The following is a 21,431-nucleotide window of genomic DNA, read 5'->3' as shown; positions in this document are numbered from 1 at the left end:
GGTACAAGGTGAATCTGCCTACAAATTCCAACTTTACCACTTACTAACACTGTGTCTTTGAGCAAATTATGTAACCCGGGTCTCAGTTTCCCCATATGTAAAATGGAGATATTATATGTATTATTTTTCTTAGAGTCATTATAAAGATGAGATTTAGTAATTTATGTAAAAATGCTTTATAAACTGCAGAGCACAGTAAAATGTTGGTTGGGTACTATGATATGCGAGATGTTCAAAACAAAAACTTATGCTAATATGTACTGGATATGTTATTAGAAAAGAAGTAAGGTCTATTTAAAGCTCTAGATAGTGAATTGTATTGACTAGATAATGATTTGAGAAGATAAAAGGATATTTAAGTTACTTTTATTTCTGACAGACAAGAGGATTTGTTGCAAGCAGTAAACCATATAATGGTTGTTCAGAGCTTACTAACCCTGAGGCAGTGATGGGAAAAATCGCTCTGATACAAAGAGGACAGTGCATGTTTGCAGAAAAGGCACGCAACATTCAGAATGCTGGTGCCATTGGTGGCATTGTTATTGGTGAGTAGTCCTCTGTGTCATTGTGTTGACTAGGAGGAGATCATTTTTAGGATTTTTCCTTGTATTTGTCAAAATTTTAGCAGAATTCATCATATTATTTTTACTTCACTAGACAGCATAATGGATAGGTAATCCAGTGACTCTCTTAATAACTTCTGTGTGTTGTATATCTTTTTTGAAAGTGTAGATTCGGGTTTCTGTATATTAATGCCAGAAAAAGTACTTGGGGACAGGTGTGAACGTGGGGATACCACCCCAAAGGACGCAACACCATGAATAAGAAAATGTGCTTTCAGATCCAAAGCCCTCTAAGGGCAAGAATTACACCCTGCCACCTCCAGTGGGAAGCCATTAAAAATACCCATTCCTCCACAAAGATGCAGGCTTTGGAGTCAAATACATTGGGGTGCAGTTCCTGGCTCTTCCACAAAATTGTGGTGTAACCTTGGCCCAGATTTAGTTTATCAGTTTGTTCAGTAGAATATTTTTTGAGCTCTAGTAATAAGTGGTAGTAAATATCTTTTAGGTGGTTGTAAGGTTTGAAGATAATATATATAAAATTTCTTAGCATAATCGTTTACATATCATAGGTATAAGCACTAGTTGCCAGCAAATTTTTATTTCCTCAGGTCTTTTTCCACTCAAATTACAAACTCAAATCATTTTACCTCTGTATTTCAACCAGTGTGTTCTGCTGTTTTAGTTTTCATAGGCAATCACTTATAATAAGCATGCCATGACTGCCAGGGAAAATATAAATTTTTCTTTTCTTTTTAAAGATGTATGTATTTATTTTTAGAGAGAAAGAGTGGGGTGGAGGGGCGGAGAGGCAGAGGAAGAGAGAGAGAGAGAATCTCAAGCAGACTCCCCCACTGAGTGGGGAGCCCCATGCGGGGCTCGATCTCACAACCCTGAGATTATGACCTGAGCCGAAATCAAGAGTTAGACACTTCACTGACTGAGCCACCCAGGTGCCCCAAATTTTTCTTTGCTTTAAATATTCAGAACTATAAAACCTGAGGTCACATTCTAATGATGAAGTTAAGTTTTTATGGCTTCTCTCACGGGGGAAATCTGTTTTGAATTTTTTCTTTCTTACTAGTATAGATTTCCTTTTTCAGTTCAAGGTAAATAAAAATTAAGGCATTTACAATACTAGGATTTATTTCAGTGAAAAGAAGTATTTACTTTTCTTTTTTGCTTATCCTATACGGGTACTCCAGTGTTGATTTATTGGGTACATAGATTTCATAGTTAAGTAAGTATTAGGAGAAATTCTTCTTAATAACTTAAATCAGCACTTGGCAAACTACAGCCTGTAGGCCAAGTCCACATCACTGCCTGTTTTTGTAAATAAGTTTTATTGGAACACAGCCATGCCAATCTGTTTAATATTGTCTATGCCTACTTTTGAGCAACAGTAATAGAGTGGAGAAGAACTGCATAGCCTAAAATATCCACTCCCTGGCCAATTACAGAAAAAGACTGCTGCTGCCCAACTTAAATAACCTCTCCATCCTTGGTTATTTTCCACACTGAGATTTCTTTTATTGAAGAATTTAATAGCTTGTCATCACTATCATTTTGAACACCTCTTTGCCAAGATTAAAAAATATATAAAGGCTGGAACACATATGGAATAGTTTAGATTTTCCCTATAAGTCTAATTCTCATGGTATTCTACACTCTGCAAGGTTTGTCAAGTCAAGTTTGTTTTCTTTAGTAGCTATTAGTAGCAGAATCCTCTATTGAGTTCAGTGGGTAAGCAAATAAGAGGCAATGGTCCTTACTCTCAGGAAATTTCATTTTTAAAGGGAAACTTTCTTGTATTATAACTTCTTTTCTTTCCCTATGTTTTTTATTTCTGATGAAGTATTTTGTTTGGTTTTGCTGGTTTTCATTGTATATAAATGAGCAAATTAGGCCTTAGGTGTTTTTTTATTGCAAGTACTAAAAGTAAAAATTATCTTAGAAATAATCATTTGGCTGTAAGACAGTAATTGATTTAAGATGGTTTAAGAAGGGAGGTTTATTTACTACATGGAGCTGGATTATTTTAATTGAATGCAAGAGTAAGAAATTCAGCTGAGTAAAAAATCATCAGGAACCATGATAGCTAGTAGAGTTGTTCATATCTCTCTCTTATCTCTGGGTCTTCCTAGACTCTCTTCTCTGCATCTCTGCAGTTCTGCTTCGTTCTCCAGCTTCTCACCAGCTTGCTCCCTCTTTGCTCGTTAGTTCCAAAAAGGTTATTCTAAAATTACAGCCTCAGCCCTGAGTCTGTGTCACCTTACTAGATCACTACCCACTGCTAACTGAAACTCAGTCTTTCTGTGTGCCACTTCCGGGGCCTCCAGAGAGACTGAGAGCCAGGTGGCCATGCTTTATCCAGTCAGTTATTGCTAAGGAGGTGGGTCCTACATGGTATTCTCCACTTAGCGGGGCCTATCAGAGCAAGCTCTCCAAGAAGGGACAGGCAGGCTTCTCATCTGGCTTGTGAGGTTAGAGGGGGGGCGTGACCGGCCCCTGCCAGTAAAACAGTATTTAGCGGTCCTACTGCAGTTACCTCACCAGAGTAAAAGAACAGTGGTGTTTACCTCAACCTAGAGAGGAGAAACCACGATCATCATTCTTCTTTGTGAACAGTTGAGAAACAAGAACTATCAATTAATAGTTTGGTAAATGCCATTAAAGGAAATCTTAAACAGCAATGAAATTTCATTCATAGTTCTATCATTGTAAGCCAAGTCTTTGAATGTTTCTATTTCTAGGCTTCTTCATAAGCATATGGAAGTTTTTAGTCATAATCATAGAATTTTGTGTTTTCCTTTTTTCATGTAATAATATTCCGCTTTTCTGTGTGTTGCATCAAGTAGTTAATTATAATTTACTTATAATAGTTCAGTTATTCACAATTATAAATAGCACTCCAGTAAACTACTTTGTGCATAGATCATTTTGCTTGTTTTGAGTTCTTCCCTCAGGATAAATTTCTAGAAGTGGAATTAGTGAGCTCTAAAAGTATGTTAATTTTTATGATTCTTGATGCATAAAGTAAATGCCGCCAATGGGAAAAATCGTAAAGATTGGTCTATAGATCTTTTTAATGGACAGATGTTTTTATGTTTGCTGTATTCATTTTCTGGCTAGATGACAATGAGGGGAGCAGCAGTGATACTGCCCCTCTGTTCCAGATGGCAGGTGATGGAAAAGACACAGATGACATCAAGATCCCCATGCTATTCTTATTCAGTAAAGAAGGAAGTATCATACTGGATGCCATCCGGGAGTATGAGGAGGTGGAAGTGCTCCTTTCTGACAAAGCAAAAGATAGAGGTAAGGGTAGAAACTCATGTGTTTTTTACACAGCTTAGCATTAATTTTACTAGTTTGATAACAAAAATGAGTTACAAAAAGTTATTTTTGGTTTACTGGTAAAATAGAAGATGGTTTCAAAAAATATTTTTCTTTTGGAAGTAAGCGTTTTAAAACATTTATTTTGCTTTGCTGACTTAGGATGTTTTTAGAATTGTATTTTTTATGTCATTTGTCACTTTTGCTGTGGTTCTGCCCAGTGATAAAAATACAGTTAATATATCAAGAGAGTCAATTTAAATATCCACAAATGTTCACCATTCAGTTCTGCTGATACTGCATCTTACATTTCTTTTATAAAGAATAAAAAGATTGTATCAAATGGTATTGTATACAATATAATAGTAGTTGGGTTTGAGCAGGCCACCAATAATCAAATGACCACTGTCTTGGTGAAGGCAATAAAAATCTAGCAGGTTCTATCCACTGAGATGTAAGTTTATCACATAGGGATTTTTAAGTTACAAGAGTTACAACTGGCTGATGTCTGAAGAACAGGGTAGCCATGCCTTAACTCGTGACAATATATAGTCCTCGTTAGGCCAAAATGTTTGTTAGTAACTTGAAAGCTATTTGAAACCCAAATTATTGTATAAATACAAGGTCTTACTAGTACTCTTTTTTAGTTTGACACCCAGGGATAGTGCAGAAGTGAGGGAAGGTGACCCATCAGACATAGACTGCCATCCTGCTTGTGGGAGCAGTCCTCCTTATCCACTGGAGGCGTCTGGAGAGAGAACTGTACTTCTCTCATTACCTGTAAATGGCTAAAGCTATGGGATTTGTGCAGGGTTGTTGAATCCCTGGGGATGTTTGTCTGACAGCTAGGGAGGTAACTGATTCAATTCAGTGTAACTTCCAAGTGAAATAGTAAAAAAAGTTTAGCGATAATCTAGTACTAGCGAAATCAGTGTTTTATCTTCTTGTGTTACTTTATTCTTCTTTGAGATTCTTCCACGTGTCCACTATTTAAGAGCAATGAAGTGAGTAGGATGCATGTATGTAAGGATGTATAGATAAAACTGGAACAGAAAAGAAAGGATTTCTAATCTTCTTAAATCCTCCTGTGTTCCTGACTTTTTTTTTCCTAAGTCTTTTTTCTCACCTCAGACCTTCTCTCCTACATATATGCATTTAGGCACATCAAACACAGGCAAATTATTACTCCATATAACTCTTTAATGCCTTTACTTTTCTCCCCCCTATTTTGTGCTACCATTGGAATTTCAGCAGCAATATTAAAAGGTAAAATGATTCCAAGCTACATTATTAATAGTAGTAAGTATCTTGTATTAATAAGCTTTAAATTATATATATGTATATATGTATGTGTACATGTGTATATATACACATGCATGTGCAAAATATATATATATATATAATTTGTTTCAGTGGATACATGGTAATATCTGGCTTAATGTAATTAGATTATTTTCATGTCTAGTCAGCTGTCCCACAATAATAATTCTTTATTCCTGTCATAACAAATCCTGTGAATTATATATCCATATAATATAGATGAATTCACTAGTCCATGTAAGAGTCAGTCTAACAAAGACAGTGTTGTTTTGGCATGTATTACTTTTGATCACTTTTATTCGAATATAATGTAAAGTATTTAAAATATCAGCTTGTTTTAAAAACTTGTACGTGTGTAGGGGTACGTGGGATTAGGGCTACAAGGTCAGTAAAGCATATGCTTCTCATACAGAGAAAATAAGAGAAAAAGGTAAATTCTACTACAGGTAGTCCCCCCACCCCCCATCTTTGGGGGATATATTCCAAGACCCCCCAGTAGATGCCTGAAACTGTGGATAGTATACTCTTCTGTGTGTATACCATGTTTTCCTATGCATACATACCTGTGATAAAGTTTAATTTATAAGTTGGGCACAATAAAAGGCTAATAACAATAACTAATAATAAAACAGAACAGTTATAACAATATACTGTAATGGGATTTATGGGAATCTGGCCTTTTTAAAATATCTTACTGTACTATACCCATCCTTCTTGTGGTGATATGAGATGGTAAAATGCTACGTGATGCGATGAAGTGAGGGGAATGATGACATAGGCAGTGTGACCTAGCATTAGGCTGCTATTGACCTTCTGATGCTGTGTCAGGAGGCGGAGGGTCATCTGCTTCCTGACCACGGTTGACTGTGGGTAACTGAAATGTCAGAAAGGGAAACCGTGGAAAAGGGGGGATTACTGTATAAAAAATATTATCTGAAGAGTATTCTTTTAAGGACCGTGCAGTAAAAGGGCTTTATGTAAATGATATATTTTTAAAAGTTTTGTTGGTCTCTAAAGTTAGTGAGCTGTGATTGTGTTACAGAGTGATCTTTTGACAAAAAGTCTTTAAAAACTCCCCTTTTTATGTAGCTCTTTCAAATATTGTACAACTGCATTAACAAAGTCAATGTAACAAAATTATCAGTATAACAGAAACTCAGTAATAGTTTTATTAAATCAGCTACTTTATTCACTTAGGAAAATATCCTAAGAAGTTGATGTCTGGAGTGTTGTCATTAATTTATCCTGTGCCATTACCGCATGCCCCAGTGTTTCTTTTCTGCATCAGCTGATGCTGATGCTTTTGTTACAAGTGTAGATTCCTGAGTCTTACTCCAGAATATTGAATCAGACTCTCTGAAGGCAGGGGACCAGAATCTGACATTGTAAACAAGCATCCCAGGTAATTACACTCAGCTACACTTGAGAAACACTGAACAACACTAAGAATGTACCTCTTTTTTTTTTTTTTTTTAAGTCTCCCAGCTATGTATGAACCATACTGTACCATCAAGGGTACTAGGTAGGATTATATAAGTAACCCCAAATAATTAGCATCCTTAAAATCTGAACAGTAACATGTCCTCCAGATTACTCTTTAAAAATCTCATTCCACAAATACATACTTCCTTTATAAAGTCACATAGTTTTGATTGAGCAATTCTTCCCACATGTTGATACAGAAAATAGAAGCCCCAGAACAAACCCCTACTCCCACTCTCGCTTTCTTATTCTGATGAGAAGTCCCAGCCATTAATATAGAAATATCTGCAGTAGTCCTATCTGCTAGCAAAAATGTTCAGCTATCTCATTACACATTCTTCTTCACAAGTAAAGCATTAGAAATTTATCAAGTGGAAATATTGCTTCCTCAGGTCAGACCAGTCCTACTTCTAAAAGTTGAGGTATCCGTGGAAGTTTTTTTTTAATTTTTTTATTGTTATGTTAATCACCATACATTACATTATTAGCTTTTGATGTAGTGTTCCATGATTCATTGTTTGTGCATAACACCCAGTGCTCCACGCAGAACGTGCCTTCTTTAATACCCATCACCAGGCTAACCCATCCCCCCACCCTCCTCCCCTCTAGAACCCTCAGTTTGTTTTTCAGAGTCCATCGTCTCTCATGGTTCATCTCCCCCTCCGACTTACTCCCCTTCATTCTTCCCCTCCTGCTATCTTCTTTTTTTTTTTTCTTAACATATATTGCATTATTTGTTTCAGAGGTACAGATCTGTGATTCAACAGTCTTGCACAATTCACTATCCGTGGAAGTTTTAATATGTCTCTCATGTGTTCCACCTTTCCAAATTTTAAGAATTATTCCAGCCCAGGGGCGCCTGGGTGGCTCAGTCATTAAGCGTCTGCCTTCGGCTCAGGTCGTGATCCCGGGGTCCTGGGATTGAGCCCCACATTGGGCTCCCCACTCCGCGGGAAGCCTGCTTCTCCCTCTCCCACTCCCTCTGCTTGTGTTCCCTCTCTCGCTGTGTCTTTCTCTGTCAAATAAATAATAAATAAATAAAATCTTAAAAATTATTCCAGCTCTGTGCTCACCAACAAATGACACTGTACTGTTACATTTAGATTCAGATTGAAACAGTTTATAATTCAGAATCAATTTCCTGTTCTCAGTAGTATTTTCAGGGGGAAAAGAATCAGCATTTTAAAGGTTCCATATGTTATCATGCTTTCAGTTTACAGGGTAGGCCTATATTGCCTTGAGAGCTGTAGACTGATGTTTTCAGAGCTACTCCTATATTTATATCTACCTGATAAAGAGGTGGACAGAGAAAATGTAGGAAAGAAAAGAAAGGTCCCATGGTTTGAACTGTTCAAGATTTAAGTCTAGCAGTGTTAACTTTTCCCAAGATTATCCCCCATTGAACTTGATTGGGGTGAATCTGCCCTAAAGTTGAACTGCAAAATTTAATATGTATGCAGACCTCTCTGCCTGGAAAGGAGCATCTGAAACATTCTTGTTAAGCCAAATCGATACTTACCTGCACCCCTTCTACAACCCGGCATGTTTTCTCGTGCAGCTTTGCATCTCATGCATTTGTACATCTCTTCCCTTTTTTGAAATGCTTATCCATCCCTATCTGCACCCCCATGGCCCATTTCCTCTTTGAGGAAATTTAGCCATCCTGAATACCCAGTTTAATTACTACCTTTTTGGGGCACCTGGATGGCTCAGTTGGTTAAGCATCTGCCTTTGACTCAGGTCATGATCCTAGGGTCCTGGGATTGAGCCCCATGTCAGGCTCCCTGCTTCTCTTTCTCCCTCTGTTGCTCCTCCTGCTTGTGCTGTCTCTGTCAAATAAATAAATAAATAAAATCTTTAAAAAATTAAAAAAAAATAAATACCACCATTTTAATGGAATTTTCTCTTATTCTCATAGGTAAAATTTAAGGGTGTCTTTATTTTATTATGTTAATCACCATACATCATTACATCATTAGTTTTTGATGTAGTGTTCCATGATTGTTTGTGCATAACTCCCAGTGCTCCACACAGAATATGCCCTCGTTAATACCCATCCCCCTCCCCCCTCCCCCTCTAGAACCCGCAGTTTGTTTTCTCAGAATCCATAGTCTCTCGTGGTTCGTCTAAGGGTGTATTTTTTTAAGATTTGTTTATTTATTTTAGAGAGAGAGCAGAGGGAGAGGGAGAGGAGACAAGCAGACTCCATGCTGAGTCAGAGCCTGACGTGGGGCTCGATCTCACGACCCTGAGATCACAACCTGAGCCAAAACCAAGAGTTGGACTCTTAAATGACTGTGCCCCCCCAGGCACCCCCAGGGACTCTTTAATATAGTTCTACTTTGACATTCATATTACATCCTGCTTCTTTACCTGCTCTTATCTCTGTTATCCGGGCTTGCAGCAAATGCTGGCTATACAGATAAATGAATGATTGTAGAACATCCAGTCTCTTAGGTCTTTGCCAAGGCTCCCTTGTCCTTTTATTATTAAAACTTAATCATTTTCTTGTCTTTGCATCATGAGATTTTCTTCATTTTTATGCTTCCTGTGTTTCCGATACACCATTCCTGAATTCAGTGATGTAGTTGTTAATGCTCTGAGGACTCTGATGCTCCATACGGAGTGCTAACCCGCACCGTAGAATAAAGCTGTGAAGCAGTGTGGCAGACACTAACTCCTTCCTTGCCTTTTCTGTTTCTCCATCTACCGTCTTTACTTTCCTGATTGCCGCCTCTTGGCTAGCTATCAGATAGTCTTATATATTTCCTCTGTTTCGAGACTTGCTCTTCTTTTCCACTAATCTGTCTGTTCACTCCTATGCCAATAATAAAAGTTTGCTGTTTTGAATGCATGTTGATACCTGATAAGGCAACTCTCTTCTCACTAATTCTTTTCAAAATTTCTTGACTTCTCTTCGATGTATAATCTTCCATACGAACTTCCAAATAGTTCTATCTCGTCCCAAAAGAAAACAAAAAAATGTAGAAATGGGGCTCATTTTGGAATTGGATAGTTATATGCTTTATGTATAAATAGGAAGTTTTTGTTAAATAATAACATTCCATCCAGGAATATACACTTACTTGTAAATGTAATCAGATCTTGTTTTATGTTTTCATTAAAATTTTATGGTACTGAGGGGGCGCCTGGGTGGCTCAGACGTTAAGCGTCTGCCTTCAGCTTGGGTCATGATCCCAGCGTCTTGGGATCGAGCCCCGCATCGGGCTCCCCGCTCAGCGGGAAGCCTGCTTCTCCCTCTCCCACTCCCCCTGCTTGTGTTCCCTCTCTCGCTGTATCTATCTCTGTCAAATGAATAAACAAAATCTTTAAAAAAAATTTTTATGGTATTGAGTAATGTAGGTCTTGTATCTTTCATAATAAATTTAATCATTTTACAGTTTTTTATTATGAAAAGGGTACTTAATTTTATTTCTAACCAGTTGTTACTCTAGAGAGGTTATTTGCCTGTTTATCTTACTTTTACCCTCCTCAAGTTCTTTTATTATCTTAATGGTATTTTTAAAAATTAAGAGTCGCTTTGAGTTTAAGCATACAACACAGTCTAAAAATACAGTTTGATCTATTCTTTTCCTGTATTTACACTGGCTTTTCTGTTTTCTTATCATTGTATTAGCTAGATTTCCAAAATATATTGCATAATATGTATCCCTATGGTAATTTTTTGCCAAAAGCACAATTTTTATTACTAGATGAGACAGTACTACACCTTTTCCTACACTTCTAAACCAGATTAATACAATCTAGAAAAAACCTGAAGGTTTTCCTTTTTGTTTTCCCTTGAACTTAGGGTAGCCTAGTGTAAATGAGTGACCAGCTCCTGTGTTCTCTTCTTTGGTCCCTGCCTTGGTTTTCCTCATTGCTGAGTTAAAGTATACCTTTTCCACAGCTTAGAAGAGAGAGAGTGTGGGGACCTCCCCAGGCCCCAAGAACTTAAACTTCCCTAGTCAGTAATCCTACTTCATCAGGATGTACATAAATGCACCTCTCTGTACCTTCCTGCATGCTTGCTTCCTTTAGTTTTTCTGGTTAATCTCAGCTCAAGTGTCACTTTCTGAAGGAAACCCTCAACTCTCCTTATTCTTTCCTATTCCCCGTAAGCTTTCCTAGCAACACAAAACATGTCACAGTTAGAGTTTTCTGTTTATTTTGTGTGATTATTTGTAAATGTTTTCCCCAACTGGACTAAAAGATCAATGAGGGCAGGTCTGGTGTTTGGTTTTGCCTCATTTTATCCCGAGCCCCTTGCACAATGCCTGCCACACCGAGAGAGGACGCTCAGGGCCTATATTCTGACTGCCCACAGAGCCTGGGAGGAGGCCACAGGGCGTCAGTGTGATCAGTGCCGTTTACGTGCGTTCTTGTAGGAACCCGAAACAGAATGCCTCTAGTGGGGTCACTCTACATTCAGTACAAGAGCTTTAGCCTACTCTTGAGCCTTCCAGTGGATTTGAAAATGATAGCTTATAATTCATAGACCCACAATAATGAAATACAGGTTTTGTAAATAATCTCAGTTCTTGCTTGTCTTTATGAAAATATTTTATCTAACCACATTAATACCCTCAGATCATCCATAATTTTGTATTATCAGCATTCTCATGGCTTACTGAGTGGAATTTCACTTTTCAGAAGAATATTATCTTAAAACATAGAAGTGCTATTTAAAATTTATTCTACTTCATATGTTCTCATATACAAGCTTTCCTGAATTTAGATACTTAACAATAAATTTTAGACAGAGTGCAAATTTATTTGCACTTTAATAATATTATTTAGTGTATTTCTTAGCATTTGCTAATCCCCATTAAAGGCAGTCTTACAGTTATTAGAGTCATTCCTTTCAGTTTGGAAGAATATTTATTTTGTACTGTCACATTTTGCAAAATGCATATACAGGGAAAATGATTACATTATTATTCGAAGGCAGTACTTTTACTCTTCAATGTTAATGTTCACTGTTCTGCATTAACATGCTTTTCTTTCTCTTTTATTTCTTCATTCTATTGCAACAACCAATATGTTCTTAAAACTGTGATAGTAAATATTTTGAGTGGGAAAGTAGCATGAAGCTTGTTTCTTTCATTTACAGATCCTGAAATGGAAAACGAAGAACAACCATCCTCTGAAAATGACTCTCAGAATCAGAGTGCTGAACAGATTACATCAAGTTCTCAGGAGGTTGATTTGGTTGATCAAGAGTCTCCTGAGGAAAGTTTTCTAAATTCGCAACCAGAATCATCATCTCCCGCAGATACGGACAATGCTGCAAGTGTTTCTGCTTCTGAACAGAATTCTAACCCCATGGAAAACCACGAGACTACAAGTCTTGATGGTGAATGTACAGATTTAGATAACCAACTTCAAGAACAATCAGAAACTGAGGAAGATTCCAGTCCTAATGTTAGCTGGGGTAAAAAGGTCCAGCCTATAGACTCCATATTAGCAGACTGGAATGAAGATATAGAAGCATTTGAAATGATGGAGAAAGATGAACTATGACTCACTAAAGAATCTGGTGGTAGGTATTTAAAAAGAAAAGGCAAACTGTGGTTCATAGACATCCAGATACTAAGCAGGCTCTCTAATGGGAGTCTTTAAGTATGGTGATGAGCAACCACGTTCTGACTGAGATAGTTATCATAGGAATCTGGAGCATGCTGTGTTAGAATTGACCTTGCTTAAAACTGTCCCATTCAAAATGGAAACTCACAGCCCCTCCCCCACCCTGACCCCCACCCTGTGACAGCATCGCACCACCCTGCAGCACCTCAGGCCAGGAAAAGATTGCTGGGCATTCCTAGGAACCAGATTTCTGCAGTCTCTGGATAGACCAGAAACAAATTCAGTTAATGGTGGAGAACAGGTATTTTGTATAGCTTTCTAATTAAAGGAAGTGCGGCTTTCTTGGTTTTGGGGTTAGAGGCTCTTTGGGGAAAAGACATATGAGTATTGTGGGCATTCTGGTTATGCTGCCTTCACAAAAACACTCAAAGTGACCTAAGTGGTTATGAAGCAAATGCATTTATGGGGAAAACAGCCTTTGCTCATCACTTTCACTTGCTTCATTGTGTAACAAATGATCAAGATGACTTGATTTTTTTTCTCTCTTAACAATGTCCTTTTCATTTAAACCAAAGGTGAAGCCAGTGTACTTTCTCAGTGAGTTCTTTGCATAAAGATTAATCATTGGGACCAGGTAAAAAGGTCATATATTATGGAAATTGGTTACTTAATACTTACGAAAAATGGAACAAGGGAGAAACTATAAAGTAATATGAACTTGCCATTGGGCCTTCCGTAGGGAAAGCCGTGACTACTCTGAAATGGAACTTAAAGTTGTATCCTTGTCGGGTAAATTATAAATCTTGTCCAGTTCATTTCTCTTAGAGGTGATTACCTCTAGCCATCAGCCTTACTCCATCCCATGTTTAGTATGCAATTTGAGCCACAAGGGCCATATCGCCAATAGCTGAATACATTTTGTTCCATTTTTCTATCTTAGGGAGCCATAATAAAACTGTGGTAGTGATCTAAAAATCCTAGGGAAACAACTGTTTTTCATCTTTGAAACTATGGTTTCTAAAGATGCACCTAGGGAGTCTGTCACATTTTCTGTTGAATCATGGTTTTTAAAGATTTTTTTTAAACTTTTTTTTAACAGATATTCCTTCTGACATGGACTTGAAAATTAATCTATGGTAACCTGTGTAAGAAACTTACACAGTAGCAACTAACATATAGCCATATAGCTTAATGAGAATTTATTTTCCTTTTTTTTTTTTGGTGGCAGTCTGGTGCTGGCCACATTTAAGTTTTAAAAACTGTTGTTGATATCCTGTAGACAGCCCTGTAGTTGAAATCATGTTTTTACTCATTTTATTTATTTTTTAAAACTTAATCAGTTCTAAAGGAATATTTGTGAGACTTAATTTTCTTTCTCTTTACCGTGACATTACATAATAATCTTTTCTTAAAACACGGTTTTGAGGTACTGATGAACTTAAACTGTATATGGAGCTGTTAAAAGAGCAGTGCTGTATTGTAGTTATGTATATTCATGTACAGTATGTCTTAGATCCCAGGTAAACATATTCTTTTATAAGGGGATAAATAGCTGCTTTCAAAAATTCCAGCTAAATGTAATTGGGTCAATGAGTAATAAAACTAATAGAGAATTCACTATTTGGGGGGGAGGGTGGGCAAAAGTAGTAGTATAAGACCTTTATTGGCCCTTAATTAAACCTGACACTAAAATGGATATTTTAGTCTTTTTGCATGTGAAATTTGGTGTAAGAAGATAGAACTATAATGCATACAGTATACGGAAGGATAGACATAGTGCTTTGTTCATATTAATTGCAAAGCTGCCAAAATAGCTGAAGCTTAATTACTTGCCTTGATTTATAGGACTGGGGCTTGGAGAAAAGGAGCAGATGTTCCTCTAAGACTTTGATTACAGAAGCCTTATATACATTGATTTGATTTTGTGTTTGTAACTCAGAGCCATTGTTGTCTAAATCCAACTTTTCTAAGTTAATCAAAACCACATGAGTTTTTTGCCAGTGAAGATCTCATGGTATACGAGAGCCAGCTTATTACTCTCCCTGCCTTTGGCCGGTAGGGGGGGTTGTTGCCATTCACTGAAGTCTAGAAGCAAAATGTTCACTTTTTTAGAAACGTGCATCCTTTAAAAAAAAAAAAAGAGGCAAAAAATTTAACAAGTTATACTTAACACCCAGAAGGAATCATACTTGATTTTTCCCTAGTTAAGAAGGTGTAATGTTCAGCTTCAAAACTCTTAACATTATCATTAACTCTATACATTCTTATTTGACTTACTGCCATGAAGTTATTTTTGAGTTCATTAAACAATTCCAACAGCATTAGGTGTTTTTTTTTTTTAATATTTTGTTTTTAAAATACCTTTGATAGACATTTTATTTACTTCCTAAATATTCAGGGGATTCTGTGAGATCCTGAATTTTAGAAACATCTGGTCTACCTCAGTTAAATGTTGACTGCATAGAAACAGAGCTGAAGTGATCACCACAGCCATAAAATTGTTTGACTAAGAAGGATTTATACAATGTTTACAAACGTGTAATCAAGTAAGGATTTTATCTGAAAATGAAAAGTTAGATATTAGAGCAAGTATTTAATTCAGGTATTTTCAAGTTTTAAAACTTAACTTGTTTACCTACTAAAAAATAGCTGTAGTTTTTTCTGCTCATGAAAGTCCATTGAAATGATAACGCCCTAATTTGCAATAATTTTTCCATAAATTTGTAAGTGTGACAGAATTGTAATTTACTGGATATGTTTAGGATGGGATATTTTGTTGGGTAGGTGGTTTTTATTTTTCTTTTTAACCTTTAATAGGCTTCCAACAAGAATACAATTCTTGTTTCAGAACAAATTGTTTTTTGACATTATACTTTCCCCTTTTTCTTCACAGTATTAATAAAATGAAAAATTTTGCGCTCTCTGATTTTAATTTCTAATATAATTATTCTTTTGAGAATTTTTTAAAAATTTGAATTACCATCATAGCCCTTTTTACAATAAAACCAGCATTTGTTCTCTCACCAAACCCCATGCCAGATTCATCGTAAAGGAAGCTCAGCATAAGTAATTCAGGTAGTGCTTATAATTTTGGAGGTAGGGGGTGGAGGGGAGCTGATTTAGTAAATATTCCAACTGGTCGTTTTATGCACAAGGCTTCAGTCAGAACATAGAAAAAAAAACATTCTGTGAATGAAATATTGTATGTTCAGATTTTATAAAAGACATTTTTAAAAGCCCAATTTACAGCCGTATATTTTCTTATGATGTAATTTATGAAAAAGATGTCTGTACTAACAGGTGCTGTAACACTACTGTTGTTGGATTTTATTGTTTGGTGATAAATGTATACAATATTTCTAAGGGAAACTCTGTACTGTGATGTAAAAGTCTGGGCAAAATGTATATAATCCTTGTATATAATTGTATTTGATTATAATTACTGATTGTAAAGATTTAATAAAATATGTAAATATTCTGGTCTAGTTTTAATTTGGATTTTTAGCATCACTTTGCCTATCTTTATACTTTGGTATTTTTTAAAAGAATTTTTTTTCACTACTCTGTCTTCCCTTTAATTTTCATTTTACCCCAGGGGAGTAAATCTGGGGACAACTTAGGGTATAGAAACAAACATTGAAGAGTTCCACAACTTAAATAGTGCCAAGGACCTTCAGAGCAGAAATAAGAGTTAATAATTCACAGTGTCAATATTGGTAACGTGTTTATGTTTCAAGTTTACTTAATAAAATAAGTTCTTTTGATAATCGTCATCCAAAGGATCCCTAGCCTCTCCTGTTAATTCCAGTGAGGCCACTTCCTTTTAGCAGCCACTTCCAGATACTGTGATATTGTGCTTTTCATCTGTACTGTTCCAGTGTTTCTGAGCACAGACATCTTGAAAGGTCTGTTCGTTATTACTATTACCTATTGATAATTGCTTTCTTTAAAGATGAGTATATTGAGACCTGAAGTTCTAAGCATCTCACTCAAAGTCCCACATTTGGTGACTGGGCAATGGGATGGGAGCCCTGGTCTATTTCCCCGAGCCCATGCTCCTTTCAACGTACCTTCTCCCTTTCTCTGTCCTTACCCCTTCTCACACCCCCGTTAGTTTCTGTTCACCTTTTGCTCAGCCAGTACCTTCCCACCTGACCACTTTCTCCCCGTTTGGGGTTGAAGTTTAGAAATGGTAGCATCCATTCTCAGGTTCTCTGGACATAATTCTGGTGTCAGCATGCCTCCATTCCCCAAGGACAATGGACCACTATTTCAGGAAGAGTTCAAAGGGTCTAATAGCATCTCTTGGAAGATTTCAAGGGGGAGGTTGCCTTTCTTTCCTGGGTAAAAGCAAACTTAAGAGTTCTCTCTACTAAGAGAAGCTAAGTATTTTAAGGGTTGAGAACAGTATAGAATACAGCATCTACCTGCTAGTAAAATTTATAGTTCCCAAAGCTTTGCTTTTGATTTACTTTAATAAGGCTGGAGGTCTGTAGTGTTCATCTTCAGTGAAGAAGTAAATGGGAGGCCACTGATAGACTCTTGGGGATTTTCTTAATTCATAAAAGAATGCCCTTGTCATCCCAGATGACAGAGAAATGCTTAAGTCAGTGGCAAGATGGGAGTATGAAGCTAAATGAGGAAAAATCTAGGACTGTATATATATGATCTCAACTCCTGTGTATGTAAAGACTCATATTTCAATAAAGACTTACTGAGCACCTCCTGTGTGCTAGGCGTTGTCTGGGGCAGTAGACAACACATAGCAAAGAAGATAAGAAAATAGTAAATAAGACAATGAGTTATGAAGAAAAACTTACAGTAAGAGAGGATAGTGATGGAAATGAGCATGGTGTAGAAGTCTCTAACCAAAACATTAACAGTGGTTATCTCAGGATTACAGGCGATTTCTATTTCTTTACTTAGAACTTCATCTGTTTTCCTAAGTTTCCAAAACGAGCAGTATGATCTTAAGAATAAAAACAGCCTAGCTCAGTTAAAGGATAAAAGGGAAAAAGAAAAATATCACACCAGAACCCCATCTTGTGCTTCTGCATAATTCAACAAGTCCCTGATGTGTCATCAAACTCTCATGGGTATAAGCAATGAAGGACAGCAGAATATGCCACCCCAAAACATGTCACTTTTGGCAAATTGATTATTTTGAATTAAAGTTACTTAAGAAACAGCCAGTGCAAAAAGGACAGTCTGACCTTCCTTTGTCCCCCTGAAAAGAGGAAATAAGTCTGCCATGTGAAGGTACCCTCCCGCTACCGGAGGCTAGAGGCATCCTTATCACCAAAGAGAGGGAATTTAGGGCAGAGAGAGCTGTTTAACAAACCTTGTTACTTTTTCACTACTTTGCTACACCAAGTCCAAACCCTTTTGTCTTGCTAATTCTTCACAAATGTATTACTTCCTTGTCTAAAAAGTATAACAAAGCTGTCTGCTTTGGTCACTTCTTTGAATCTCGTATTTTTATGGACTCCCGTACATACAAAATTAAATTTGCTTTTCTCTTGTTAATCTGTCTTATGTCAATTTAGTTATTAGACCAGCCAAAGAACCCAGAAGGGAAGAAGGGAAAAAGATTTTCTCCTTTACAACGGCATAGCTGGGACTCAAAAGATTGATCAGGAGTATGTGGAATAGGGAGAAGAGAAGATCTAAAACAGGGCCCTGAGATCGCTGGCATTTAAGGCAATAGGAGGGGGGGTTTGTATAAAACAATAAAAAAGGGCGGGTAGAGAGGGAGGAGGAAAATGAGGACAGAGCAGGGTTACAAAAACCAGAAGAAAAGATTATTTCAAGGAGAAAGTTGGCAAATAATCTGAAACCCCCAAAGAGTCGGTGCCAGCAAACTTGCTACGCAAGAATGTAGGTTCCGTGTGGCTCTATTGTCGAATATTTGAGAAAAGCCAAGAAAACTAGGTGAAATTTCATCTTAAACGCCGTTCAGGTTGAAATAGATGTGACAACAAAGGCCTCCAGTTTGCAACCTCTGAGCTGACAGATCCTTAACCTCCCAATACCAGTGTGGGAAGAAGACTCCTCCATTTTCAGGGTACCGTTCACCAAGCTCCAGTTCCAGAATTATTATGTACACCAAAGGCGTCCTCCAACTGTTGAGATTTTCTGGCTTAATGTTCCAAATGGTGATGATGTGGCTTTCCAAACAGAGATTACTGGTTTAATCAAGCAGGTCAATGGGGAAAAAAAGCCTCATCCATTCACCTTGCTAGAATTCTAATGTCAACCATCAACACCTTTGATGTGAGGCCACGGAAGTTTCTCTTCTGAATCCAGTTCAGATCTCCACTCCATCAACTGGTCTGGCCAGACTACTGACTCAGCTTCACCCCAACTTCATCCTTCTGTGGTTCTGGGGGTTCTCTGACTCCCACCCAGGACACATCTGTAAGCCTCTGCTCAGCCCTGCAGTGATTCCTTCAAGTTCCAGCAATGATCTCAGAGCACTGGTCCAGTCAGCTCTTCATTCATAGGCAGCGTGATGACTAACTCCCTTTAGCAGAGCTCATCATAAAAAGAGCTGCCACTCTTTGAATCCTACCCAGGCATAACAGATACTGGGCACTCTGTATCGGTGCGTCCTTACCCATCTGACAACCTCATGAGATGTCTGTGATTTCATCTTACAAATCAGGAAAAATAAGATTCAGCCAAGTTGACTAGCTTGCCAAAAGTCACAGAGCCAGTTAGATGGGCCTGGAATTTGAGTCTCGATTAATCTCAATCAGATTACTACACAGGCTGCCGTTCCTAACTATGCACAGTGATCCACTTGAACCAAGTGTCATATGTTTCTAAACAAGCCTGCATCAGAGATCCTTATAAACAATGTTCTACCGCCAACCAGCCAGCCACCAAAGGGATCTGGGAATTGAAGGTACTTTGCACTTACCAAAGAGGAGGGAATAGGAGAATGGACTGCTTTCAGATTGAAACCTTATGGTCTCTGAGCCAGAAGATATTTATTGGAAACCCATCAAAAGGCCGGGGAGGCGGGTCTCCCTTCTTTCCAAGGCAACTACCAGTTTCTCTGATCTTTGGCTCAAACATATTATCATTCCTAGTCAGAAGGGCCAGACCTAGGAGACATCTATAAACCATACCAAAAAACCACACGAGTGGGTTTACCAGCTCATCACTGGACTGGGAGTCCCTGGAGAAAATAGAACAGTTGGGCCTATTCAGTTTTTCCTTCCCTAGACCAGTACCTGGCTCTTGAAAGGCACTCACTAAACACTTCTGGAGTGAAAGAAAAATACCTGGTTTTGAACAAATGGACAAATGAAAGTGCTAGGATTTACAATCACTGAGAAACGTCAAAGAAATGACATACCAGCTTTGAAGACAGTGGTATGAAGATAATCCTACACTATTTTTTTGTTGGAAGCTGACATTGTGGAGAACACAACTCATACAGTGATCTCAGAGTTTTAGAGCCAAAAGAATTCTGTTTCCTCTCCATCATTGATTCTCCTCATTGGACAGAAAAGAAAACAGAAACCAGAGGTGGAAAGTGACCTGACCAAGGTCACACATAGTCAGGATTGATCACTGCTTTAGGTTCTGGTGCACCTGTTTCAAAGTCATTTCCCTGCTTCAGAGCCTCGGTACATCCATTCATCTCCAAGTTAACGTTCAGCCAGTGGGATGATGACTGACTTCAGAGCTGTCCCTGAGGTGCCTTGGCAAAACTCCAGGGTTCCCCTGAACACGCTTTAAAATCTACTGACTTAGATAATTTATTATTTGTTATTTAAACTTTTAGCACGTTCAGGCAGAAGTGTCTTTTAATTCCCTGAAAACTGGCTATTCTCATTGGCAGCCTTTATTCTTCTCTTCCATTCCCAATGAATAAACCCATTAATGAAAGAATACACTGTGTACTTTCTCTTGTTCTGTTATTCATCTGAATTAATGTGTGTGGGCAAAGCTCAGATGATGAGACCAAGATACAGACCTTTTGCCTGGTGTGCCCTCTTGTGGGTCTCAAACCCAATGGTTCCCAAGCTTGCTTTGTGGGGATGGCAGAAATGGTTCTTTTTTGACCCAAGTGACTGAACTGAAATTTATAAATTTGAAATTCTGAGTAAGATACAGAACTACAATGATAAACAACCTGTTTGTATTTGTACTGGTAGAGCAATAATGGAGAATTCTAGCCTAAGGAAGCCAGAGACATCTCACCTTTAGCCAGTATTTTCTAAACCTCTGTAAAATTCTCTAATAGCTTATAGTAATAATAATCACTTATTGGATGTTTACCATATGTCTAGAATTTATAAAACCATATGAAACAGGTACCATTATTTTTCCCATTTTACCAACGGCAGTTGGGGTTTTTAACACCAAGAAACATACTCTGGCTAAATAAAGCAGGGTGGTGGGGAGACACTGGAGAGAGAAAGAGTATTCTCTTGGAGGATTCTAGTCGCAGCAACAAGGGTTGCTGGGGGAGGGAAGAGGTTCTCAACGTAGAAGTTACAAGTACAGACTCTGAAGCCAGACTGCTGAGATTAGAATCCTGGCTCTACCCCTTACTCTATGTGACCTTCACCTGGGTCTCTCAGTTTCCTCATCTGTGAAGTGAGATTATTGGTAGAACCTATTGTTAGCTATTGTGTAAAGTGATATATAAATGTGCTTTTAAGTCCCCTCCTGCCCACCGCTGCCCTCCCCAGAGACTGCTGTCCTTGAACTCCAACTATAAATTCTAACCATATTAACCAGTTCTGTGTCATCACTAGTAGGAGCTTTGGCCATGTGCTGTGTCCTTGGACTTCTTAATGGGTCTTCGCGTGGCGATGTGGGGAGAGTATCCGACCAGAAGAAACAGACCTAATCATCTCCTTCTCTCAAAAGACAGCAGAAAATTTCCCTTGAAACAATAGGAGCTTTCAAAAGCCATATTTCGGGGAGAAACAAAGGAGTGGGCGGGATTCTTTATATAGGTCTTGTGCAACAGAAGACTGGAATAATAAATTAAATCTCAGAATGAAACAAAGTACACACAGGGGAGCAGGGCATGTCCTGAGGACATCAGCTCTTGTCACTACCCTAAGAACTCCCAAGGGCAGGCCCGCCAAGCGGGGTGCTCACTAGCTGTCCGACACAATC

General features: G+C 37.9%; 1 protein-coding gene across 4 annotated transcripts in view; it reads left to right on the top strand.

Moving 5' to 3' along the window:
- Window positions 1–15,765, top strand: part of EDEM3 (ER degradation enhancing alpha-mannosidase like protein 3) — a 68,846-nt gene extending 53,081 nt beyond the window's left edge. For 2 of the 4 annotated variants that reach the window (XM_027611159.2, XM_027611158.2), the window contains exons 18-21: window positions 380–545; window positions 3,696–3,881; window positions 5,151–5,198; window positions 11,815–15,765. In XM_027611159.2, coding sequence (XP_027466960.1) covers window positions 380–545; window positions 3,696–3,881; window positions 5,151–5,198; window positions 11,815–12,224 — 810 coding nt within the window. In that variant the 3' untranslated portion in view covers window positions 12,225–15,765. The remainder of the gene's footprint in view (window positions 1–379; window positions 546–3,695; window positions 3,882–5,150; window positions 5,199–11,814) is intronic. The other 2 variants (XM_027611161.2, XM_027611160.2) reach the window with 1 other exon arrangement.
- The last annotated feature ends 5,666 nt before the right edge of the window (window positions 15,766–21,431 follow it).

Source organism: Zalophus californianus, chromosome 10 (genome assembly GCF_009762305.2).
Source record: "Zalophus californianus isolate mZalCal1 chromosome 10, mZalCal1.pri.v2, whole genome shotgun sequence".
Classification (NCBI taxonomy): domain Eukaryota; kingdom Metazoa; phylum Chordata; class Mammalia; order Carnivora; family Otariidae; genus Zalophus; species Zalophus californianus.
Note: the sequence above shows the minus strand (reverse complement) of the source record. Positions and strands in the feature narration are given on the sequence as shown.